The sequence below is a fragment of the Archocentrus centrarchus genome, chromosome 9, assembly GCF_007364275.1.
Source record: "Archocentrus centrarchus isolate MPI-CPG fArcCen1 chromosome 9, fArcCen1, whole genome shotgun sequence".
Classification (NCBI taxonomy): Eukaryota; Metazoa; Chordata; class Actinopteri; order Cichliformes; family Cichlidae; genus Archocentrus; species Archocentrus centrarchus.
Window position 1 is genome coordinate 3,486,544 of NC_044354.1, and position 20,683 is coordinate 3,507,226.

Genomic DNA, 20,683 nt, shown 5'->3' on the forward strand with positions numbered 1-20,683 from the left:
AAGCACTCGATCCATGACAAGGTTAGACTTTGTTTATACAGTACCAATAAATTTAGTTATGCAAAATTTATCTACTCCCTTTTACTATTATAAATATACAAAAATGGTTTTATATTCATTTGAGCAGAGGTTACAATTCATCTTCTCAGCAATATTAGGGGTGTCTCAGGGAAGTATACCTGAGCTTCTACTCTTGGGCATTAATGATTCACTTTTCAAGTCTTCATTATAAAAATGACACATTAAATTTATATTTTCCTTTAAAAAAAATAACCAACTCAAAACTGCTCACATATATACATAGAAAAATAATATCACCACTCTCTTAAAATAATGGCCCAAGTAATTTTTTTCCAGGTTTTTTAGAAAAGACAAAAAACTGAACCAAACATTGAAAATATGATGATTTAGAGAAAAATAAAATTTGTTAAAAAATATTACTCTGGCCATTACTTTAAGGCAGCGAAGATATGCAACTCCATTGTTCTTGGGAATGTATCTTATCTATGTTTAAGGATTTTTAAAGAGCTGAATTAAAAATATATACCAGAAAACAGCATCTGGACAGTGTGAATGTAGCCCATCAGCTCACTAAATATTATCTATATAATTTGATTATAACAAATGTAAAAATGCATATTAGCTCTTTTTCACATCTAAATGCACCAATGAATGAATAATCCTGTTTTGAGTGTTTGCGCTAAGCTAACCACCTGTCGTTGTTTAATATGAATGTTTCATTTACTTCCTGTTGGAGTTAAATGAGAATAGACAATTTTACATAACACAAATTTTACACAGGTGTGACACAACAATGTTTCCTTACAATAAAATGTTCAATCATATGAGCCCTGGAACAGCATAATGAACATGTCTACCGTGGAATCTACTTTTTGCATTTTTCCAAAACATTAATCAGAAATGTGATTCTGATTTATTGGCACCACCTCACATGAACCCAAACCAGCATTGTGTAAAACTGACCTCCTTTGAAGCTTTGTCTGCACTAAACACTTAATTATTTAAACCACATAAGACATCACACACACACTTTCCATGAACTAGAAACAGCTCAGCAGTCGTGTCTCCTTTAATATTTATTGCTGCGATTGTCATCTAGCACTTCAGATTCTTATTTTATTTTTCCTAAATATTGCAACAGAAAGTGGACTCAAGTCAAGATCTATCAGCTAATGTTTCTTTATATATTTAGGAGTTCCTTTTTTTTTTTTTTTAAAAGCATTTCTCACTAAAATATAAAACCACCTAATACATTCAGAAATTAAAATCTCAGCTTCATTTCTACCTAAAAAAAAAAAAACTTTGTTTAATGGATCTGAGTGTTTTAAACTGTGAGAGTCGTTGCATTTTGACTGTGAGAGTTGTTATTAGGCTGTGTAAACCTGCCAAAAACTGAACTGAATGTGTAGAAAAGTTTTGCATTTTTGGGGAAAAATATGAATATCTAAACATTTCTGCACAAACTAAGAAAATTGTGTGAAACTCGTGCAACATACCAATTCTAAGCAGTGTGAAAGTCACAAAGTAAGTATACAGTAAATATTAATAAAAGATCCGACTGTGCTGTGTGCACTCTATACTTCCACGATACAAGTCACAGGTACCGCAGTATTTCTTGTGTTCATCTTCTAGTATAAATTGCTTTGTGTTGATTTTTTTTTTTTCCCTACACCATCAAATTTTTTTATACACATTCCTGAACTTTAAAATTTAAATGTACTATTTTTCCACATGTTTACAAAGGGTGACACACAACTTTTTATTCAAAACCTTCAAATCTTACCGCAGCCTGTAGAGCTCAGGGATTAAGTACAGTCAGGGAATGTCACTAATATGTCACGTTTCATTTCAAATGCCAGAACACTTTTAACTGAAACTAATTAGTAAGAAAAACCTAAATGCAACATGATGGCTTCAAAATGCAGAGTCAAATCGTAACATAGAATTTGTAAGGACTGTGTAATGCACATTTACTGCAACAGCCCCTTAACATCCTCAACGCAGCACCAAAAAGCTGCTGATAATTCATATTGTGGGATCTCTTCAAGTTCAGCCCCATGAAGTTGGTGATTTACCTTAATTAAGAAATCACAATTCATTAGAAATAATAGCAACATGATTCTGACAAAGTCCTGGAAGGCTGCGGGCCCCGGCTTGAGAGCCACTTCCAGCACAGTAGCCTTGCACGGCTCTTTTTTCTTGCGAGTACGATGAGAAAGATTGGGTCGACTTTTCAGGCAAAAAAAAAAAAAAAAAAGCTTCACAACTGCTAACTTTCTTCATCGTCAATGTTTTCACTACATTCATCGTCCAGGTGCATGGAGTGCTGCTGCTCCTCAAAGTTCAGTAATGTGTAGTTATACTCCTCCTCCAACATTTGCTTCCAGATTTTTACTGAAAAAATGGGAACATGCAATGAATTTGACTTTTTTTAAAGATGAAATTTGCTAAAAAGTTACCTTAGTGGGTAAACTGAATTGAATGCTCGACAAAGCAACAGCATCCCCGTTCAGTGTTAGTTACTTACTGTACTCTGGTTCCTCTGGCTGTGTTATAACCAAATCAGGTGCAGGTTCCTCAGTCTTTGCTTCAAGCTCTGTCTCTGCCTGGTCGCTCTGATCCAGGCTTGATATCATCGCTTCGTAAGCTCTCCTGGCCTCAGAGGACAACTCAATCATCTTATGATAGTAATCCTGTAGGGAAGAAAGTCTTATTGATGAAATTACCTATTGATGTCATCTTAAATACAATAACTGTCTCGCGTACCATTTGTGTGTACATTTCCATAACATAACCCCTGACCTGTGCACCATCATAGTTGAAGATGCCGACCAGGCTGACAGGCACAGCCTTGTTGACGCAGCGTCCCAAAGCTTTCCTGGAGAGCGCAAATACGAACGGCAGTCCCTGTTCACGACATGTATCGATGATTGTGTGGAGAGCCTCGTCCAGGCCACCTGTGAAAGGTGACATTTTTCCCCTCAACACACCGTTTTAAGCGTTACATCACAGCTCACAGGGTCAAATTTGTGATTATAACACAAGTCTTATATTTCCATTTAGCTTAACCGCATCCTAGAACAGACGCAAAAATTTCCATAGTAAGCAAATTAGATGAAGTACATACTGCACTCTTGTTCAAGGGTGTATACTACATAGTGTCTTTCTATTTATATCATCTATAACAATAAGCCAAATATAATGCATATTTACAACATATTCACATCATATTATACTCGTGTATACAGGAATATTAGTACAAAATGCACCCATACTACATAATCTGCTGATATCAATGCATTATGTATAACATCACTATGATCATAAGGCATCCATCTTCTTCCACTATTCTTTTCCGGGTTGCGGGGAGGGGGGGGGGCTGGAGCCCATCCCAGCTGTCATAGGGCTAAATGCAGGGTACACCCTGTACAGGTCACCAGCCTGTCATACGGCTAACACAGAGAGACAGACAACCATTAACACACATTCACACCTACAGCCAATTTAGAATCACCAGATAACCAAACTCCACAAAGGCAAAACATAATGCAACCATGTTGTTCACATATGAGTAATATTGCTGAGCAGTAGGTATGGCTTTAATATTGCTCAATGATGAATCATAGTCTGGACTATTTATGGTCATGAGTCATCCCTGACCAACATGTTAAGCCAATGCTCAGCCAATCAGAAGTTGGCATCACAGGCTAATCAATATGGCTGCAGCCTAGAACTGATGTTACTATAAACAGACTGACTCTTTACTGGGAAATTTGGGATTCCCCAGTTTTTCACTATCTAGCTACTGCCAGCTGTTCAGTGACCGAGGTCAGCTGCTAGATATGGGGAATCCCCACTTTCTCCATTTCGGTCAATAACTGTCAAGTAGGTATAGCCAATCACAAAGCGCAATATGATGACATGCTTAGGCTAAGCCAATTAGTATATATTATCATAGCATTAGGCCGGTCCTCAGCGTTACCTAAGCGGTTTCTGACACGTGCTGTACTCAACGAGTCCAAACTTAGCCTCCGCCTCTTCTTTATTATTACAGACAATATGCAGTTCTTGTCCTTCTGATTGAGCATTAGTTATGCAGCCTAACTTCACACAGTCAATGCTGACATACCTGGCACGTACCACGGTCAATAACTGTTGTGTTTCTCCATTAACGCGCCTGAATGAATGCACCCCTTCCTGCATAAATGCAGTAACTCATGGAGGTAACTGCCCAATAGTGTTCCAATGCATACAATGCAAACAAAGAAAGAAAATGGCTCTTACATTAGCAGCCTGAAATCCTCCATGTTTACTCTCCACTTCAGATAAATACAGCCAAAGCATACAAAGGGTACTAAACATCCAGGAATATGAATACTGTGATGCACATCTTTGAAGAACACATACACCAAATTTCATGGCTCAGCTGCTTGTGGTTTACAGTCTACATCCCGGACAGACGCCCGAACAGATGGACGACAATATCCTCCCGCTTTATATCGGGCGGGAAGATAAAAAGATCTAAAATTGTAGTGGTCATTTTTTTAATAGCTTGTAATCAATTAAGTATATATTGCTGTGCATACATGCAATACCTGTTCATGACTGCATGAACTGATTAGCCCAGCCTTGAACTTAAAGCCAGCCGTCAGGTCTCTTACCTTTAGATTGGATGCGTTCACAGTTAGGTGAAATAATGACACACTTGATTTTCCTGAGTTTGAGGTGCTTGAGGACCTCCCGAAGGCCCATCACGATCCGTCTCTTCATGCGGGCCTTCATGGGGTCCTTCTGGTACAGGCGGTCCTGGAACCGAACCAGCTCCTTTAGCAGCGATGTCACACACTCATCCACATCTTTGCTCAGTATCTGGCTGCAATAACTGACATGCAAATTAAAATGAGATAAGAATAGCGATGTAGAAAGGGCACAAACATCAACTTGGGACCGGTCATGCAGTGAAGCATGCAGCTTTTGCTGTCTTACTCTCTGAACTTTCTGCTGTGGACTTTAGGTGCATTGGTCGGGTGTAGCTGAGGTGAGGAGATTTGTTGCTGTACGGACTCGTTTGTGTCAGTCTCTTCATCACCCTCTCCCACAATCTGGCTTGTGTTATTTAACTCGTCAAGTCCCTCTGCAGGAGCGCCAACCTCATCTGTCGTTTGAGAAGCACAAAAATAAAATATTAGCTGCAATATTTGCTTTCAACAGCTCAGGACAAATATATTAGCAGCTATTATTTCACTGCATGCTCAGACCTGTGGTGTTTATGTCACAGTGCTCTTTTTCGGTACAGTTATTAACAAGTTTAGACTCGTTTTCAGGCAGCAGTCCTCTCTCCTCCAGCAAACGCCTCTGTTTCCTCTCCTCTCTCTCTTTCAAAATGACCTGAGGAACCCAAAAAAAAATAATTCAAGCCTATAGACAGGGCTGCACTGAAGAAATTATTTGTCTTTGTTCCACAGTAAGTAAATTAACTTTACCTTTTTGAGGGGAGTTGGTTTCTTGGTTTTGGGCACCTCTCTCTGCTTGCCTTTCTTTACCAAAGGGCTGGTGGAGTCCAGGGGATTGTGTGCAATTTTATCCTGCTGCCACGGAGGCTTCTTCTGGGCAGATGTTTGCTTCTGAACAACAGGCAGTCCTCCACCAACTACAAATAGAGGAATACTTGTTGTAGATGCAGATGTAGGATATAGTTCAAGCTGATTTCTATCAAGCTGAGAAGCCGTTACTCCAAGATGCTGACCGACCTGTGAGAATGACTGGCTTAGCGTCCTGCTTGGCTTTCTGAGACTGCTGCTTCTTTTCCAGGGTGGCCAACATGTTTCCAATGTCCAGCTGCATGGGAACCTTGCTCTTTTTCCCAGAGACTTTCTCATTTTTCTAGAAATCAAGTGGAACAAGAACAGAGCTGCATATTAAAGAGAAACCAGTTTACAGTTTTAAAGGTTCATTTTAATGTGCACAAAACACAAACCTGCCCTTTTTTTTCCGTTTCTGTGGGCTGCGTTTTTGCTGCAGGTGACTTTTCCCAGTTTTGGTCTGCAGACTGACGCTGACTTCCTTCTCTTTGGTTTTCCTTAAAAATGTAAAATGGCTGTCACAAAAAAAAACCCTTCAAATTTAATTTTTACACTATATTAACTTTGACTGCATGATAAGTACCTCGTTGCATAGTTTTGTATTGCTGCTGATTGTTAACCTTTCAGTCCTCGTGAAAGCAAGAGTCAAGCCCGGGAACTCCTCTTCGTCCTTCAGAGAAAAACCACACAAGAAAAATAATCTTTCTTCCAGTGCTGCTTGTAATATCCTGAATTGAATGGAAATTCACACAGATTTTCTTCACCTCAAATTTTGGGGGCTCTTGATAAATTGCTGGCTCTGACAAGTCCACTCCCGCATCCCCGCCGCTGCTTTTAGCCTTCTTCTTTTTCTTTCGTTTTTTCTTCCCTGAGGCTACTTCTTCCTGCTGTGCAGCCACGTTCTCCATCTGATAAGACAAAAATGGGACATAAAGGGTTAAACACTCGAGAATAATACAAAGGCCATCTCTACAGATCTGAGAGTGTGAAGCTTTTTAATGCTGACTAAATAATTTAATAAATGATGATTATATAAATGTTTTAAACATGATGACATTTAATATTTGTGTTGATAATTATCAAATACAAAAAAATGTCTGACAGGCTGCATCTGTACCGTTTGATGTTCACAGTGAATGTCTGCTCAGCTTCATTACTCCGTTACCCTGTTTATTTTGGTTTGGTTTCCAATGCTTAAACACAGTTTAAGTTCTGTAAACTACAGTCTGTGCAGATAACGTTAGGAGATTTCTGGCTGGCATGAATGTCATTTTTTTAAGATCCAGAGATTTGATCATAATCAACAGTCAAAGTTTCTATGACAGAGTATCACTGCTTTGAGTGTGCGGGATGTCAGGCGGTCAGCTGATATGCCATTATAAAAAAAACTATAATTACCTTAAACAGAGAGACGTCAGGAGGCGTGCTGTGTCTCATTTTATACCCACGACACTGACAGAGTCACCACCCACATGCTGTCATTTCAGCTACACTTATAGACAAGAGCACTGCTGAGCAGGTGCCAAAAAAGCGATTATCCATAGCCCACTTTTTTTTTGCATGTTTTGGCCACAGTGGCTTTTATCGACAGTGGAGAGAGAGAGACGGGAAATGGGGGAAGGATACAGGGGAGGACACACGGGCAAATTGGCGACGGGCCGGGACGCGAACCCTCGGCATATGTATGTGGTCGCCGGCTTCACCACTAAGCCACCCAGGCGCCCCAAAGACCAAAATTAAAAATAAAAAACAAACAAACAAAAAGATAAAAACAAAACACAAACAAAAAAACAAAAACAAATACCTACAATAAACAAATAGCACTGCATGTTTTGATTTGGCAGATTTAGAGGGGCTTTACGAAACAGCAACCTTTCACTTGCCAAGCACAGATGTACATTAAGCCAATCACATTTTTAAAATCACAGTTTTGGGAGTTGTTGTATGGGCCCAGGTAACACTGGTCAACAACAACAACAACAAAAAACATTTTGTCTGCTAGCTGAGGAAAAACAACTGATTTTTACTAATTTGGGTATGCTGATTCCAAATATGCAAACAGAATTTCTCTAGCATGTCAGGATCTTGAGTTACGTAGAGTCTTTGTCTCTAATAAACTCACGGACTTGGGGTCCATCAAAGATCCCAGCTTTAAGCTGGCGTCACTTTGGACGGCCCCAGAAACTCTATTCGTCACTTGATGTAGCACTAACACTTTATTTTATCTATTGACAGATCAAAGCGTCACTATAAGAAATTGCAAATTTCTGGCACTTTGATCCTCAATATTGGCAGTTAAACTTCAGTTGACTGAATTTTAATGACCATATTTGGATTCAGCACCCCCAAAATCACCCAAATTCTTGCTAAATTCTGTTCAATTTCACAATTAGAAAATCTTAGCACACACTACATTTGCGTGAGAAGCGCCAGTACAGCAACACATTAGCTAAATATTGACATGTGCATAACTCAAAAACCTGACATGCTAGAGAAATTCTGATTACAGATTTGGAATCAGCGTACCTGAAATGCCTTTTATCAGGTATTTTTCTCCAGGTAGCAAAATCATTGTTGACCAGTGTAAGAGGCAGAAAATGCATAGGAGGGTTAACTAATGAAGATAATTAATTCACTTAAGGATTAAGATCTGTTGATTGCCTATGAAATCTGGTATTTTATGCATCATACCTCCATATTGTTACAGCTGATTGTCTTGTCATTTTGAACAGGTTTCTTCGGAGGCTGAGAGGCAATGTTAGCCCAGGACGTCACCACCGGTTGACCTGTTCACACACAGCAAATAAGAATAAACAATGTGTGAAACACTGTTGACACTGCCTTAAAGCCATTGAAAAACTGACTACATTAAATCTGAGCCCACCTGCTTGGATAACTGGACTTTCTGGCTTGACATCAGTGGCACACTGCCGGGGATCAGGTAGAGTTGGGGATCCTCTGTTGCCAGACTACGCAATAGAAAATTACAGAAGCACCAACTTAATGAGAATAGCTGTAATGTGCAAGAATTAAGCACTAACTGTCACGTATAATAACATTTGATATTCCCATAAGTTGACCTTCCAGGAAGGTGCCAATTTTGGAGTTTGGGGTCTTGTGGCTGGAGGACCGGGACCCCAGCACTCTTTCTGAGCAGCAGGAGGAGCTCCTTTCCCAGTTGAAACACCAGCCAGTTCTGGAAAATCCACCATCTTCACTTCAAATGGGACCAAGTTTGCCTGTGCTTGTTTTGGCTTCCCTGCAGAGGTCGGGGCAGACCTCGTACCTTTAAAACCTGTGAATGAATTATGAAATGAGAAGTATTTACCAAAAGCAGCGGGTTTCAGATGTTTTGTGCCCAAGATACTGAATTCATATCTTCCCAAATTAACTTCTACATCACAAATTGGTAACAACAGCCCATCTTCAATCAATTAGAGGCACGTGAATGACTGCAGTGAGCCCGTATTGCTACTATTCCAGCACAACATTTCATCAGTGATCTATGCAACTGTGCACATCAGACAATTTGCAAGTTGTAGGCTAATTTAAAGCAGTCACAAGAGATTTTTCTGTATAAGTATTATTGTCATGTTTCAGTTTCTTTCATGTTTATTTTATCTAAGTCAGCATGTCCACACCGTCGCTGTGTCATCTTAAAATGTTGTATTTCAGACCACAGCAGTTTGATAGCCTACTTGTAACATTTAGACCTTTAAACAATCCATTAAAAGCCATTAAACTCGCAGCCTCAGATCAGCACTCTTCTTTCTGAAGAAACGCTTTATTTCTCCATGCCTCTTTAGCTTTATTGGCACTATGTTACTATAAGCTAACTTCTCCAAGCAGATGATGCACTTTAGGCTAAAGGTCACTGATATTGTGTGGACTTGGGATGCCAGCGGCCTTCAGAGTTGAGATGACAGGCACGTCTCGCAATACTGTCTACTAGGTCGTCTGCCTTGGTGATTACTTGTGGTTTAAACATGAGAAAGTGATGAGCATTTCCATGTTAAGATCCTCACAGTTAATTGGACTTTATTGTTTTCCACCTTCATAATTCCCACTATCCAGCAACTAAATTAAAAGTCTGGAGTCCCCTTGGACTTAAGTTTTTCTAAAACATTTGTTTTTAGAGGAAAAGAACATGTACTTGTGCTTTTTGTGCTAGAAGCAGTGGTGGGGAGGGATGCAGCAAAGGCTGGTGAAGAAACATACCCACGGTGTTACAGGAAGGACTAAGCCTTCACACAGCATTCACACTCAGCTGGGGGAGTTACAGAGGCGCCCACAAGTTAGCAGATCATTCATATCTCTTTCTGCTGCCGTATATGGTAGTAATTTTGCATGCCTGCTACCAAATCCCATGAGATATTTGAGAATTGCTGACCTGAATTATAAAATAATGTTCAATGTTAACATTTTTTTTTAACTGGTATTTTAAGTTTGCAAAGACAACCACTAGCAGAAGAACCAGGGGATTGTTTATTTATAAACAAACAAGTTAATACCATACACATCATCTACCTTTTTTCTGTACATCCACTGAGTTCTTGCCCATGATTCTGCCTTGAGTGTCATTTTTGTTTTGAGGTGTCTGTGAAAATGAATAAAAACACTTAAATTTCATTAAGAAACTTTGTTTACACACTATATTGCCAGAAGTATTCGCTCATCTACCTTCACGCATATGAACTTGAGTAAGATCCCATTATTAATCCACAAGGTTTAATTTGATCCACCCTTTGTAGCTGTAACAGCTTCAATTCTTCTGGGAAGGCTTTCCACAAGGTTTAAGTAGTGTTAACAGGAATTTTTGACCATTCTTCCCGAAGCACATTTGTGAGGTCAGACACTGCTGTTGGACAAGAAGGCCTGGCTCACAGTCTCCGCTCTAATTCATCCCAAATGTGTTCTGTCAGGCTGCGGTCAGGACTGTGCAGGCCAGTCAACTTCTTCCACACCAAACTTGTCCATCCATGTCTTTATGGAGCTGCTTTGTGCGCTGGTGTGCAGTCATGTTGGAACAGGAATCTATTCCTAAACTGCTTCACAAAGATGGAAGCATGAAATTGTCCAAAATGTCTTGGACACATTAAGAGTTTGTGTCAATGGAACTAAGCAGCTGAGCCCAACTCCTGAACAACAACCCCCACACCATAATCCCCCCTCCACCAAACTGGAACAAGTACTGTTCTCCTGGCAACCACCAAATCCAGACTCATTCATCAGATTACCAGACGGAGAAGTGTGATTTGTCACTCCAGAGAGCACGTGTCCACTGCTCTAGAGTTCAGTGGTGTGCTTTACACCCCTGCATCCGACTCTGCGTTGTGCTTGGTGATGTAAGGCTGGGAAACCCATTCCAGGAAGCTCTTTACGCACTGTTCTTGAGCTGATCTGAAGGCCACGTGAGGTTTGGAGGGCTGTAGTGATTGACTGCAGAAAGTTGTGACCTCTGTGCACTATGAACTCCCGCTCTGTCATTTTACATGGCCTACCACTTCACAGCTGAGTTGCAGTAGCAACTTAGTAGCAAGCAAATTTCACAACTGGACTTGTTGCACGAGTGACATCCTATCACGGTACCATGCTGCAATTCACTGAGCTCCTGAGAGTGCTTGGTTTAATAAACCTGTGGCCATGGAAGTGATTGGAACACCTAAATTCAATGATTTGGATGAGTGAGTGAATACTTTTGGCAACATAGTGCACATAGCTTTCTGTTAGTCAAAATAAAACCAACCTTTGCTTGTGGATCCCGGTTGGTCCTGTCTCTCTGTAGGGAATCATCATTGGTCTCTCTAACAGGGCGGCTGCTGCTGTAGCCATGACTCCTTGGTGCATCTCCTCCTCTTTCCGCTGTCTTTGGGCTCAGACTTGACCAGCTCCTTAAAAAAAGGTTACAAAATGCACAGCTTAATGTTTAGGCCACCAAATGATTAAACACCCCTATCGTTATAGCTTCCTACCCTCTTGAAATGTGATCTGACGCATATGGATTTGGCAGAATCAGAGCTGGCGCTGATGCTGATGATGTTTGGGGCTCTGCTGGCTTTTTCCTCGGTCCCCTCTGATGTTTATGGTCAAAGTCCTGGAAAGTAGAGAGTTTGTTCTTCCGCCACCAAAGAGCGTGTTTGTGTTTAACCTTTAGCAATACCACTATTAGCTGAAGGTAGCAAGAAATTTAGCTTATCGCCAACCACTCTGTCCATGTTTTGGACTCACATTGCACTCAAATGAAACGCATCCATCTCCACTTGACCACTGTGGACTATCAAAGTACAACTAGCTCAAGCTTGAACAACAGTAACCTCTCAGTAGAAAAATGTCTTACAAAATAACTGAACTGACTATTTATTAGTGTGCTCAAACCCCACGTTAACTTAGCAGTATCATACTCATTTAAGTACCACCTAAAGTTTGCTAAGAGTTACCTCGCGCTTAGCTGCACGCAATAGCGTTCGCTAGCTTCCTAGCTAGCTAAGAAAAACAACAAATGTAGCGTTAGTTTTCATAAATTACCTTGTCCATCTCCAGGTTTTTTTCTACATGCAGTCACATCATCGCATCTTCACTTAATCGTATACAAATTGTCAAGCGCCTTCTTACAAGCGTAAACACAATAATCTACCCCAAAAGTGTGTGCATGGCTAACAAGGTTAGGCAACCTGTTTGACAGCATGTAGCCGGAGCAGCTAGTTGAGTGAAACAGCTGGTGTTTACATGCGCAGACAGCAGTCGTACAGCGACATCTTCTGACATAACAGCGTAAAAACAAAATCCTGCTACGAACCCTACTCACAAACTTCAACTAAACACAACCCATAAATACATTATTGAACTACTTAAAGCTAGTAAGAACCACTATAAAGATCTTTATATACAGTCTATGATAAAGGGCTTGCATTGATTGGCTGGACAAAGATCCAACTGGAAAGGATGTGCAGCAGGTCAGGATATTTAAGGACAGACGTGGAAATGTACTAACGACACCAGCATGTTGAGAATATAGAAGGAGTACTTTGAGAAGCTGTTGAATGAAGAAAATTGAGGAACTTTAATGAATCAGGAGTGCAGAGGATTAGTAAGGAGGAAATGAGGGCAGCTATGATGACCCTAGAGAGAGAAGATGTGGAGGCTTGTGCAGAGAAGCAAGGGCGTAACTTTGGGTCCAATATTGAGGGGGGTTAAACTCTCTGCTTATTTATTTATTTATTTATTAAATCATTTACTAAAAGGATTCAGGAGATTTTGGGTTAACCGTATTAGAAATACATTGTAATGCTTTTACTATGTATTTATTTAACTTTCTTTGGCTTACATTTTTCACATTTCTTCCAACATTAATGTTGACTTTATTGGGGAGGTTATAGTGATTGGATCAGATTATTGGGGCTGGGGGGGGGTCATAATCCCCCTATCCCCCTGCAAATTATGCGCTTGCAGAGAAGGGTTAGTGGATATTTGGGACAAAGGAAGTGAAGCTGCCAGGCAGGAGGAAAAGAGAGACCACAGAAAACATTCACATATTTTTTTTTTTAATCAGTGATGCACTAACATGCAATCAGTAGTTTTAAAGGTTACATATGCTAAGTAATCTTTAAAACTCTTTCAGAGACATGTTGTGAAGTAAAATGTGTGCAGTAAAAGTATAAAGTAGAGTCAGCTTCAAATGCCAAAGTACAAATATCTTGATCAAAGCTGTATTTGACAATAGTGTTTAATGTGTAGTTCACACTGATTTTTGTACAGTTTTATTAATTACTTCTAGGTGAGATAATTATTCATTGCCATGGACTGATGTTTCATTCTTAGTAGCAAAAAAAGAGAACATCAAAGATTTTAAAGTGAGCTAATGTAAAAGTATACTTTCCAAAATAGAAAAACTCTGTGATTGATAAAATACTGCATTATAAAATTTTATCTATGTACATGAGCATATATGTTATATGTAATTCACCCTAACCCACCCAGTCTACAATACACACAGGTCTACATAAGCACACAAACAACAATATGTTCATTCATAAACAATAAACTCCCTCTGTTTTTGGTATCATTTTTTTCACATTATTGTGTTCCATGTTTTGATCTTTGGCCAACACTGCAGAAAAGTAAACATCCTATTATTGTGAACTTAGTGCTTGCTCTCCCAGAAGATGTAAACATCATTGCATTAATGCAGACAACATCATACAAGTCTCTTAAAGCCTTTAAGCTGATCATTCCTCTTTTAGCCTCCTGGCTACGCCCAGGAGAGCTAAGGGCACGACAAAGGAGGCCGATGTGATAAGAAAACATGTCTGTGCTCCGGCAATCCAGTACACTGCAAAGAAAACAGTTAAAGCAAAAGAAATGTGAATATATAACAAACAATTCAAATAGCACTGTCTCAACAAAAAGCAGCATTGTGGCGTTTCCCCACCTGAGGATGACACAACTGGCCCCAGTGCTCTGGCCAGGGCGCCCAAACTACGCAGGATCCCCATCACAGTGCCCTTCTGACTGGCTGAGCCTGGAGGAATATCCACAGTGGGTGATCAGCAACAGTGTGCACATCGTAGCATTACTAAAATGTCTTTCATCAGGTTTGATAATGAGGCTTACCGTGGTCAGAAACTAGGGTCGACAGGCAGGGAACAACTATGGCAGCCGCTGTGAGAACAGGATAATAAATAAATGAGATGTAGAAATATTTCATGATTTTTCAACATTTTTAAGTTCACTGTTCAAAAAAAGAACTTGCTGTGCAGCAAGATTATCATATAATATAACAAATGCAATGTGATATTAGGCTTCTCAGGAAAATTAAGGGAACACTTGAAAAAAGAGCCTGTAGCAGCTTAACTAAGGGATAGTTCAGGGTCCACTGATTCAGCCCTAACTATAAACTTTATCAAATAGGAACGTTTGAGTCTAATTTTAAAAGTAGGGTCACAGGAGAGGGGGCCTGAAAGCTATCTCTGGTACTGACCTCTGTGTGGATAAACAGTTTTCAGTCAGGTACAGTTTATCGAGTACGGCATCCAGCTCTAATGTGTTACTTTAATGCTATTTTATTACAACAGTGATTCCTGGCCTGCTTGTTCTGTTTGGCAGTGTCCTCCTGTTTCACAGCTTAATTTCCTGATATGTATTCACACATTCTCAGATGCAATAAAGATAAGAGAATAAACTGTGTTAGAGCATTTTTTTGAATACAGTGAGTATGACTCACCAAAGGAGTACAAAGACAGCCCAGCGTACAGCATTGTTATATTCCACGATAGCCCAATGAGTATGAAGGCTGGAATCAATGTTACCATTGCCTAAAAACAAGAAACGCGATTCAGTAAGGCAGACATTTGTGCAGTGGTTTATCATGTGACATTACCACTAACTTAGATCAGTATTTGTCGTCAACAGTTGGTGCTTTTACCATACGAACAGCCCTGATGTGGTCCCCAGGTTTTATCCTCCGAGCATAACCCCCCTGGATTAAAGCCATGATGACACCAATAAAGAAGAACATCTTTCCTTGCTGCATGCTGTTAGAGAGAAAAAAAACACATAAGGTGTCTGTTTGAATTTCTGTTCTCACAGCCTTATGTTTGGGTTCATACCTTGTAAACTGGAAGCGCTGATGCGTAAGAAAACTTAAGGTGAACTCCAGACCAGAGAACAGGAAGAGGTAGCAGAAATAAACCAGCCCCAACACTTGAAGGCTCTTCGTTCCTGCAAAAACAAAGCCCCGCTTTGCATCAGTGCACCAATTCACTTTTTATAAATGGGACAATCACAGAAGAATACAGTAAATGCAGTACTCACTGTTTCTTGAAAGTCCGTCTTTTTTCTTGGTAACAGGTGCAAAATAGAACAAGGACAACGGGTGCAGCAGGTCCCTGCAGTCCCCACAGCCTGAAGACGAAGCCTAAAACGGAACAGGGAAAATGATCTGCAAATCTGTCACTCTGTGAACGGTGATTTGAACAAAACAATGTCTTTTCTTCAGAAACAATAAGATTAATGTGAACTTGTAGGGGTGCATTAGGTGAAAACTGAGACATGTTCAGTCTGAAAATAGTGAGCACTGTTTCCTTGAAACATTCCTCTGGCAGGTATCAACTGTGTTACTCAAGCTAGAGAGACATGCATATAAATCATGCCTTATTAATAAGGCAGTGCACGCAGTTGCTCAGCCAGCGTAGACCTTTCCAGACATGCTTTAAGTGAAATAACAATACTTGCTTTATTAAGTTAAAGTGTATCTAATCAGGTTTTTCCACAAAAGGTTACATGACCTAAAAAATAATACAACTTTTAATTTAAGTCTTTTAAAGCAGTCATAAAGAGGATGGCAACGTTCTCAGTGCTGAACATCAGTACAACATCTGTTCAGCAGCATACAGCAAAGACATACAAAGCTGACCCAAATGTGGGTGATTTTGACACAAGTTTGTAAACCCACTAATAAAAGGACAGTAACTCGTGTGATCCTCCAGCTCAGAGATGACCGAGTCAGGTGTGAAAGGAAAAACAAAGTCACAAACAACAAAAAGAGTCACAAATGTATTTACAGTCTGATGATGTCATGTTGAACTACATACACTCACTGGCCACTTTGTTAGATATAGATGTTCAACTGCAAATATGTAGACGTGGCTGAGATGACCTGCTGAAGTTCTTGTATCAGCAATTCAGGCTGGTAGTGTAATGGTGTGTGTGTGGGGGGGGGGGGGGGGGGTATTGTTGCTGACCACGTCCATCCCTTTATGACCACAGTGTGAACACCTTCTGATGACTGCTTCCAGCAGGAGAACGTGTCATGCCGCAAAAAACGAGTTCGCTGTAGTCAAACGGCCTCCACAGTCACCAGATCTCAATCCATTAAAGCCCATTTGTGACATGGTGGACCACGAGAGTCTCATCGTGGACGTGCGGCCAAAAAAATTTTACAGCAACCGTGCGGTGCTGTAAATCCTGCCAATATGGACCAAAATCACTGAGAAATGTTTCCAGCACCTTGTTGAATCTATGCCACAAAGAATGAAGGCAGTTCAAAAGGGGGTAAAAGGTGCTCCAGCACCCAGCAGCCTCTTATCTCAGCTTAGCATAAAAAATTGAAATCAGAGGGGAAGAGCCTGGCTCTACTGTGGCTCTACTGTGGTTTCACATGGGGTGTTTGCTTAACCATTTTTTAGGCAACTGCAGCAACTTCCTGTAGTCACTGTGAGAGGTACTGCTACTGGTCCTATTTTCTTTTCATTGGTGTGTGATATTTGAAAAATGTACTTTTTGCTATACTAAATATATTTATATTTTGTAAAACTACTCTAGCGTAATAGGTCCACTTTAAGCAAAAAATACTTTTTCTTCCAGTTTTGGGAACTGCAGAAAATATGTTGACTGCATAAACCTGCACTCAGTTTAGTTTGCATTAGCAGGAGTGTTTTCATTAACTGACCTTGACGTCCTTTGTTAATGTTTCAGGCAGCATCAGCCAAATAAAGAGCAGATCGGCAGTGCTGAAGGCCAAGGCGAGCAGAGCTGGAGTGAGGTAGAAGACATTTCCTGTTGCTCTGGAGCTGATAGCAAAGTAGGCGCCCATCAGAGGCCCCACGGTGAAGCCCAGGGAGAAGGCAATGCCGATCATGGCCTGATAACAACAGAGCAAATGCTTTTTTTTCACATTTAAAATATTTAGTTGAAATAGGAAATCCTTTTTTTCTAAGTGTTTTGATGGCAAAAACTTATGTGTAAATGTAACATGTAGGGTAGTTTGAAGTTATTTCTCTTCAACAATACATTTCCTGTAATGAATACATTTCTGCCTACCATTCCTCGGTTCCGCGCTTTCGGGCAAGGCAGGTCGGCTATGATGGCAGTGCAGAGGCTGACGTTGCCCTTACAAATGCCCCCAATTACCCGAAACAAAAGGAACATGCTGAAGCTCTGGGAAACAGCCCAGACTGCATAGGAGGACATCAGCCCTAACTGGAACACAAGGCACCCAATTAGACGTGAATATGTCAGCGCTGCTGAAAGGGCTGTATGGTTTCATGCAGTATGAATTGTGAATGACTTCAACGATAAGCAAAATGTAAACAAGTTGTGAAAAAGCGGTGTTTTACTCACTGTAGTGAGCATGAGCATTGGTCGCCTGCCGTGGCAGTCTGACAGAGCCCCGGTTACAGGTGATGTCAGGAACTGCAGCAGAGAAAACAGCGAGCCAATCAGACCTGCAGGGAAAATGAGGAGCATTTAAACCATTGAACTTCCAACACTGAAGATATAAATTTGACATTAATGTTTCATAAATCTGCTGTTTGGACCTCCAAACAGGACGCTGTTGTATTTCTTTTCCATAGGAATCCCAACAACCTCCCTGAACCAGTCCACAACCGACTGAAGAGACTGATACGCGCCATCCTGTCCACACAAAAACAAAAATCGCAGTGATGTCATAAATACCAGCAAAGACGTCATTTCAGCATGAGTCAGCAGGCACATTGACCCACTGGCTAATCTAATCAAATCACTCGTGAGTTTGCTACAGATTTTTATGGAGGAGCTTCTTCACACAAAACCATCTTTGTTCGAGGGAGCGTCGCACTGTGCAAACTGCCTGCCAAAAAAGACTCCATTCAAAATCAGCTTTCTAACATTTTTGTCACTGCAGACAAAAAACAAACAAACTTGTAAACACTCTTTGTTACCCTTATTTTGAAAAGCTTTCTGGTCATAACTAGCTGGAAATAAGGCTGCTTGAATCATCTTCCAGGTTCCAGGATCTGATGCTCCTGGCTTTTCTACATAAAATTACACCCTCACCATCTCCGTATCTGTTGTGATGATGACACATTTTTAAAAAAAACACCAACCCCGGTTTCTGCATAATGATCCAAAATGGAAGGCAGCAGAGGTAGAATCAGAGTAAATCCCAGCAGGTCCAGCAGCAGGATGACAAACACAATCTTGATGACCTTTGTGGAGAAGGTGACTCCATCTTCCATGGATTTGTTTACAGCTGACATTCCTCCACCTGATGGCGTCTCTTTTCCTGCTGTTCAAAGATGTGACAGACCACATGTTACAAGGTCACCACTTTTAATGCAGCGTACTAAAATTGTCCCTCATGACTTTCCTCAAACAACACAAACAAGTACAGCCTTGGAAAAGTACCACAGTTATGGGGCCCTTTTCCCTTTGCAGTTCAAGAATTACTGAATGTTGAATTTCCTGCTCTGTACAAACCACACAGCAACATTTTAACTCATCATTTATGCAGTTTTTTCCTTGAAGATAAACTGAATTATTGGAACTTATGTAGTTATTTGTGGGTATAGTGTGTATACACGTATGTTTTTACATCGATTTTACTTTCTAAAGTAAAAGTTAGTTAAATAATAAATCTGAGGCGGTTGTGAGATTATTTAAAAACAGGTCCAGCAGCAGGATGACAAAAACAATCTTGATTGTCTTGATTGAGTAAAAGCATCCAAACTGGTATTCATCTGCTGCACTTTGCTTGACTTCTTTAATCCTAAAGCTAATTAATAACTATAACTACTGAGTACTAGAGTAGTATAAACTATAATAACACATGTAAATACTCAAAGAAGACCCTGAAGACAGTACAGAACTTTATAGTAAATTTACTTTCAAGTTAAGATTGTAAAAAAAAATGTGGAAGTTATTGATATGGAAAAATCCTTTCCTGCGCAGGAAACGTGAAAAAAAAACAAAAACAAACATAACATTTACACCAGTGTGTGTCGGTAAATGTGTAATTAATGACAGCCTTACAGTCAGTAATCAGGAAACAGCAAGGTGCTGTTGAAGGAAGGAGGAAACAAGTGGGCTTTCTGCTCAGTGCAAACCATCCCAGTCTGCGTGAACGCCTCATTTTTGCAAACGCAACACTAAACAAACATTTTAAGGATGTGTTTCCAAACATCTTCATCTAAAAGCACAAAACACACAGCGAGGACTCGTTTTCCTACAGGTAAATACTTGGGATCCGGTGGCACTGACCTGTACTTCTCAGCTGTTTCCCTCTAGTTTTTGATCATAGAAAGAAGTAAGTAAAAACGAATCTCAGACCCCGGTGACGCGGAGAGTCGAGGAGCTGATCACAGTGAGGACTCGATCACCTCGACCTTCTGTGGCTCATCAGCCGGTCCATCAGGGTCCACACCAGGAAGCGGTGTCCTCTTACATTTGGATGACAAAAGTGTGTCGTAACCAACGGACACACAAGAAAATGCTGCCTTCACGTGATCCTCGTAAGCTCGTATATTCGCCTTTCACCCTCGCACAGGTTTTGTAGAACAAATCTTTAGATTCATTGTGAAAAAGGCAGCACTTACTGAATCTATGAAAACATTACGGCTGTAAAAGTATCAGCTATATCAAATTATTAATGTAGCTGACTTTCACGATAGGAATATAAAACTGCCAGTGGGATGGCCAAGGGATGTGGTTGTCATATGAATGCAACCATGGGCAGACATTACCGAAGGCAGAAGCTGTGCAGGATGTCCTTAAAAATTACGAGGAAACTGGACAAGTGGAGAGCAAGAGAAGTGACAGGCCAAAAAATATGTATCTCCAGCGAGTCACGTCCTTAAGAAACTGAAGCCTCATCAGAAACAGTCTCAGTGGAAGAGCGTCTGTCAAGGAGCTATTCTTAAGGAGGAGAATCAGCAGCAAAAAGGTCTGATGGAGTGATGAATCCAAATTTACTATTTTTGATTCAAATCATTGTCATTATGTATGGAGGAGGTCAGGCGAGAAGCTCAACAGTGTCTACAGCCCTCTGGAAAACACGGTGGAGGATCCATCATGGGTTGGGGCTGCATTTCAGCTGGTGGTGTTGGGGTTCTTGTCAGCATTGATGAAAAGTAGAAAGCATCTGATTGGCTACAGCTTCATTTTTCAGCATCACAGTGATCTCAAAAACACCGTCAATGCAGTAAAAGCACAACTGAATAGAAAAACACAATGAAACACTACATGGGCATAGTACTGTGTATATATATATATATATAGATTGATAAATATGAATGTACTGAAAGTTCTTTATAGGTGTAAAAACA

General features: G+C 40.4%; 2 protein-coding genes across 5 annotated transcripts; both read right to left on the reverse strand.

The window, feature by feature from the left end:
* Positions 1–1,220: 1,220 nt before the first annotated feature.
* Positions 1,221–12,458, reverse strand: LOC115785537 (selenocysteine insertion sequence-binding protein 2). 3 transcript variants are annotated; one of them, XM_030737250.1, is made up of 18 exons: positions 12,129–12,458; positions 11,576–11,718; positions 11,350–11,494; positions 10,131–10,200; positions 8,684–8,898; positions 8,488–8,572; positions 8,295–8,389; positions 6,368–6,511; positions 6,187–6,273; positions 5,999–6,100; positions 5,772–5,904; positions 5,505–5,671; positions 5,280–5,409; positions 5,008–5,176; positions 4,683–4,903; positions 2,824–2,978; positions 2,549–2,714; positions 1,221–2,415 (listed from the first exon to the last, which is right to left on the reverse strand). In XM_030737250.1, the coding sequence occupies exons 1-18, from the start codon at positions 12,135–12,137 to the stop codon at positions 2,291–2,293; spliced, it is 2,361 nt and encodes a 786-aa protein (XP_030593110.1). In that variant the 5' UTR covers positions 12,138–12,458; the 3' UTR covers positions 1,221–2,290. The 3 variants fall into 3 exon arrangements, with proteins under 3 accessions (XP_030593110.1, XP_030593112.1, XP_030593113.1); XM_030737252.1 differs by having other exon boundaries at positions 11,576–11,697; positions 12,129–12,457; XM_030737253.1 differs by lacking the exon at positions 11,576–11,718 and having other exon boundaries at positions 12,129–12,457.
* Positions 12,459–13,173: 715 nt separating this feature from the next.
* Positions 13,174–19,820, reverse strand: LOC115786003 (major facilitator superfamily domain-containing protein 10). 2 transcript variants are annotated; one of them, XM_030737991.1, is made up of 13 exons: positions 19,620–19,820; positions 18,467–18,645; positions 17,918–18,014; positions 17,721–17,824; positions 17,421–17,579; positions 17,050–17,241; positions 15,414–15,516; positions 15,209–15,320; positions 15,025–15,133; positions 14,824–14,914; positions 14,214–14,261; positions 14,032–14,121; positions 13,174–13,932 (listed from the first exon to the last, which is right to left on the reverse strand). In XM_030737991.1, exons 2-13 carry the CDS (start codon positions 18,617–18,619, stop codon positions 13,829–13,831), a joined length of 1,362 nt encoding a protein of 453 aa, XP_030593851.1. In that variant the 5' UTR covers positions 18,620–18,645; positions 19,620–19,820; the 3' UTR covers positions 13,174–13,828. The 2 variants fall into 2 exon arrangements, with proteins under 2 accessions (XP_030593851.1, XP_030593849.1); XM_030737989.1 differs by having other exon boundaries at positions 13,176–13,932; positions 18,467–18,648.
* Between the last annotated feature and the right edge of the window lie 863 nt (positions 19,821–20,683).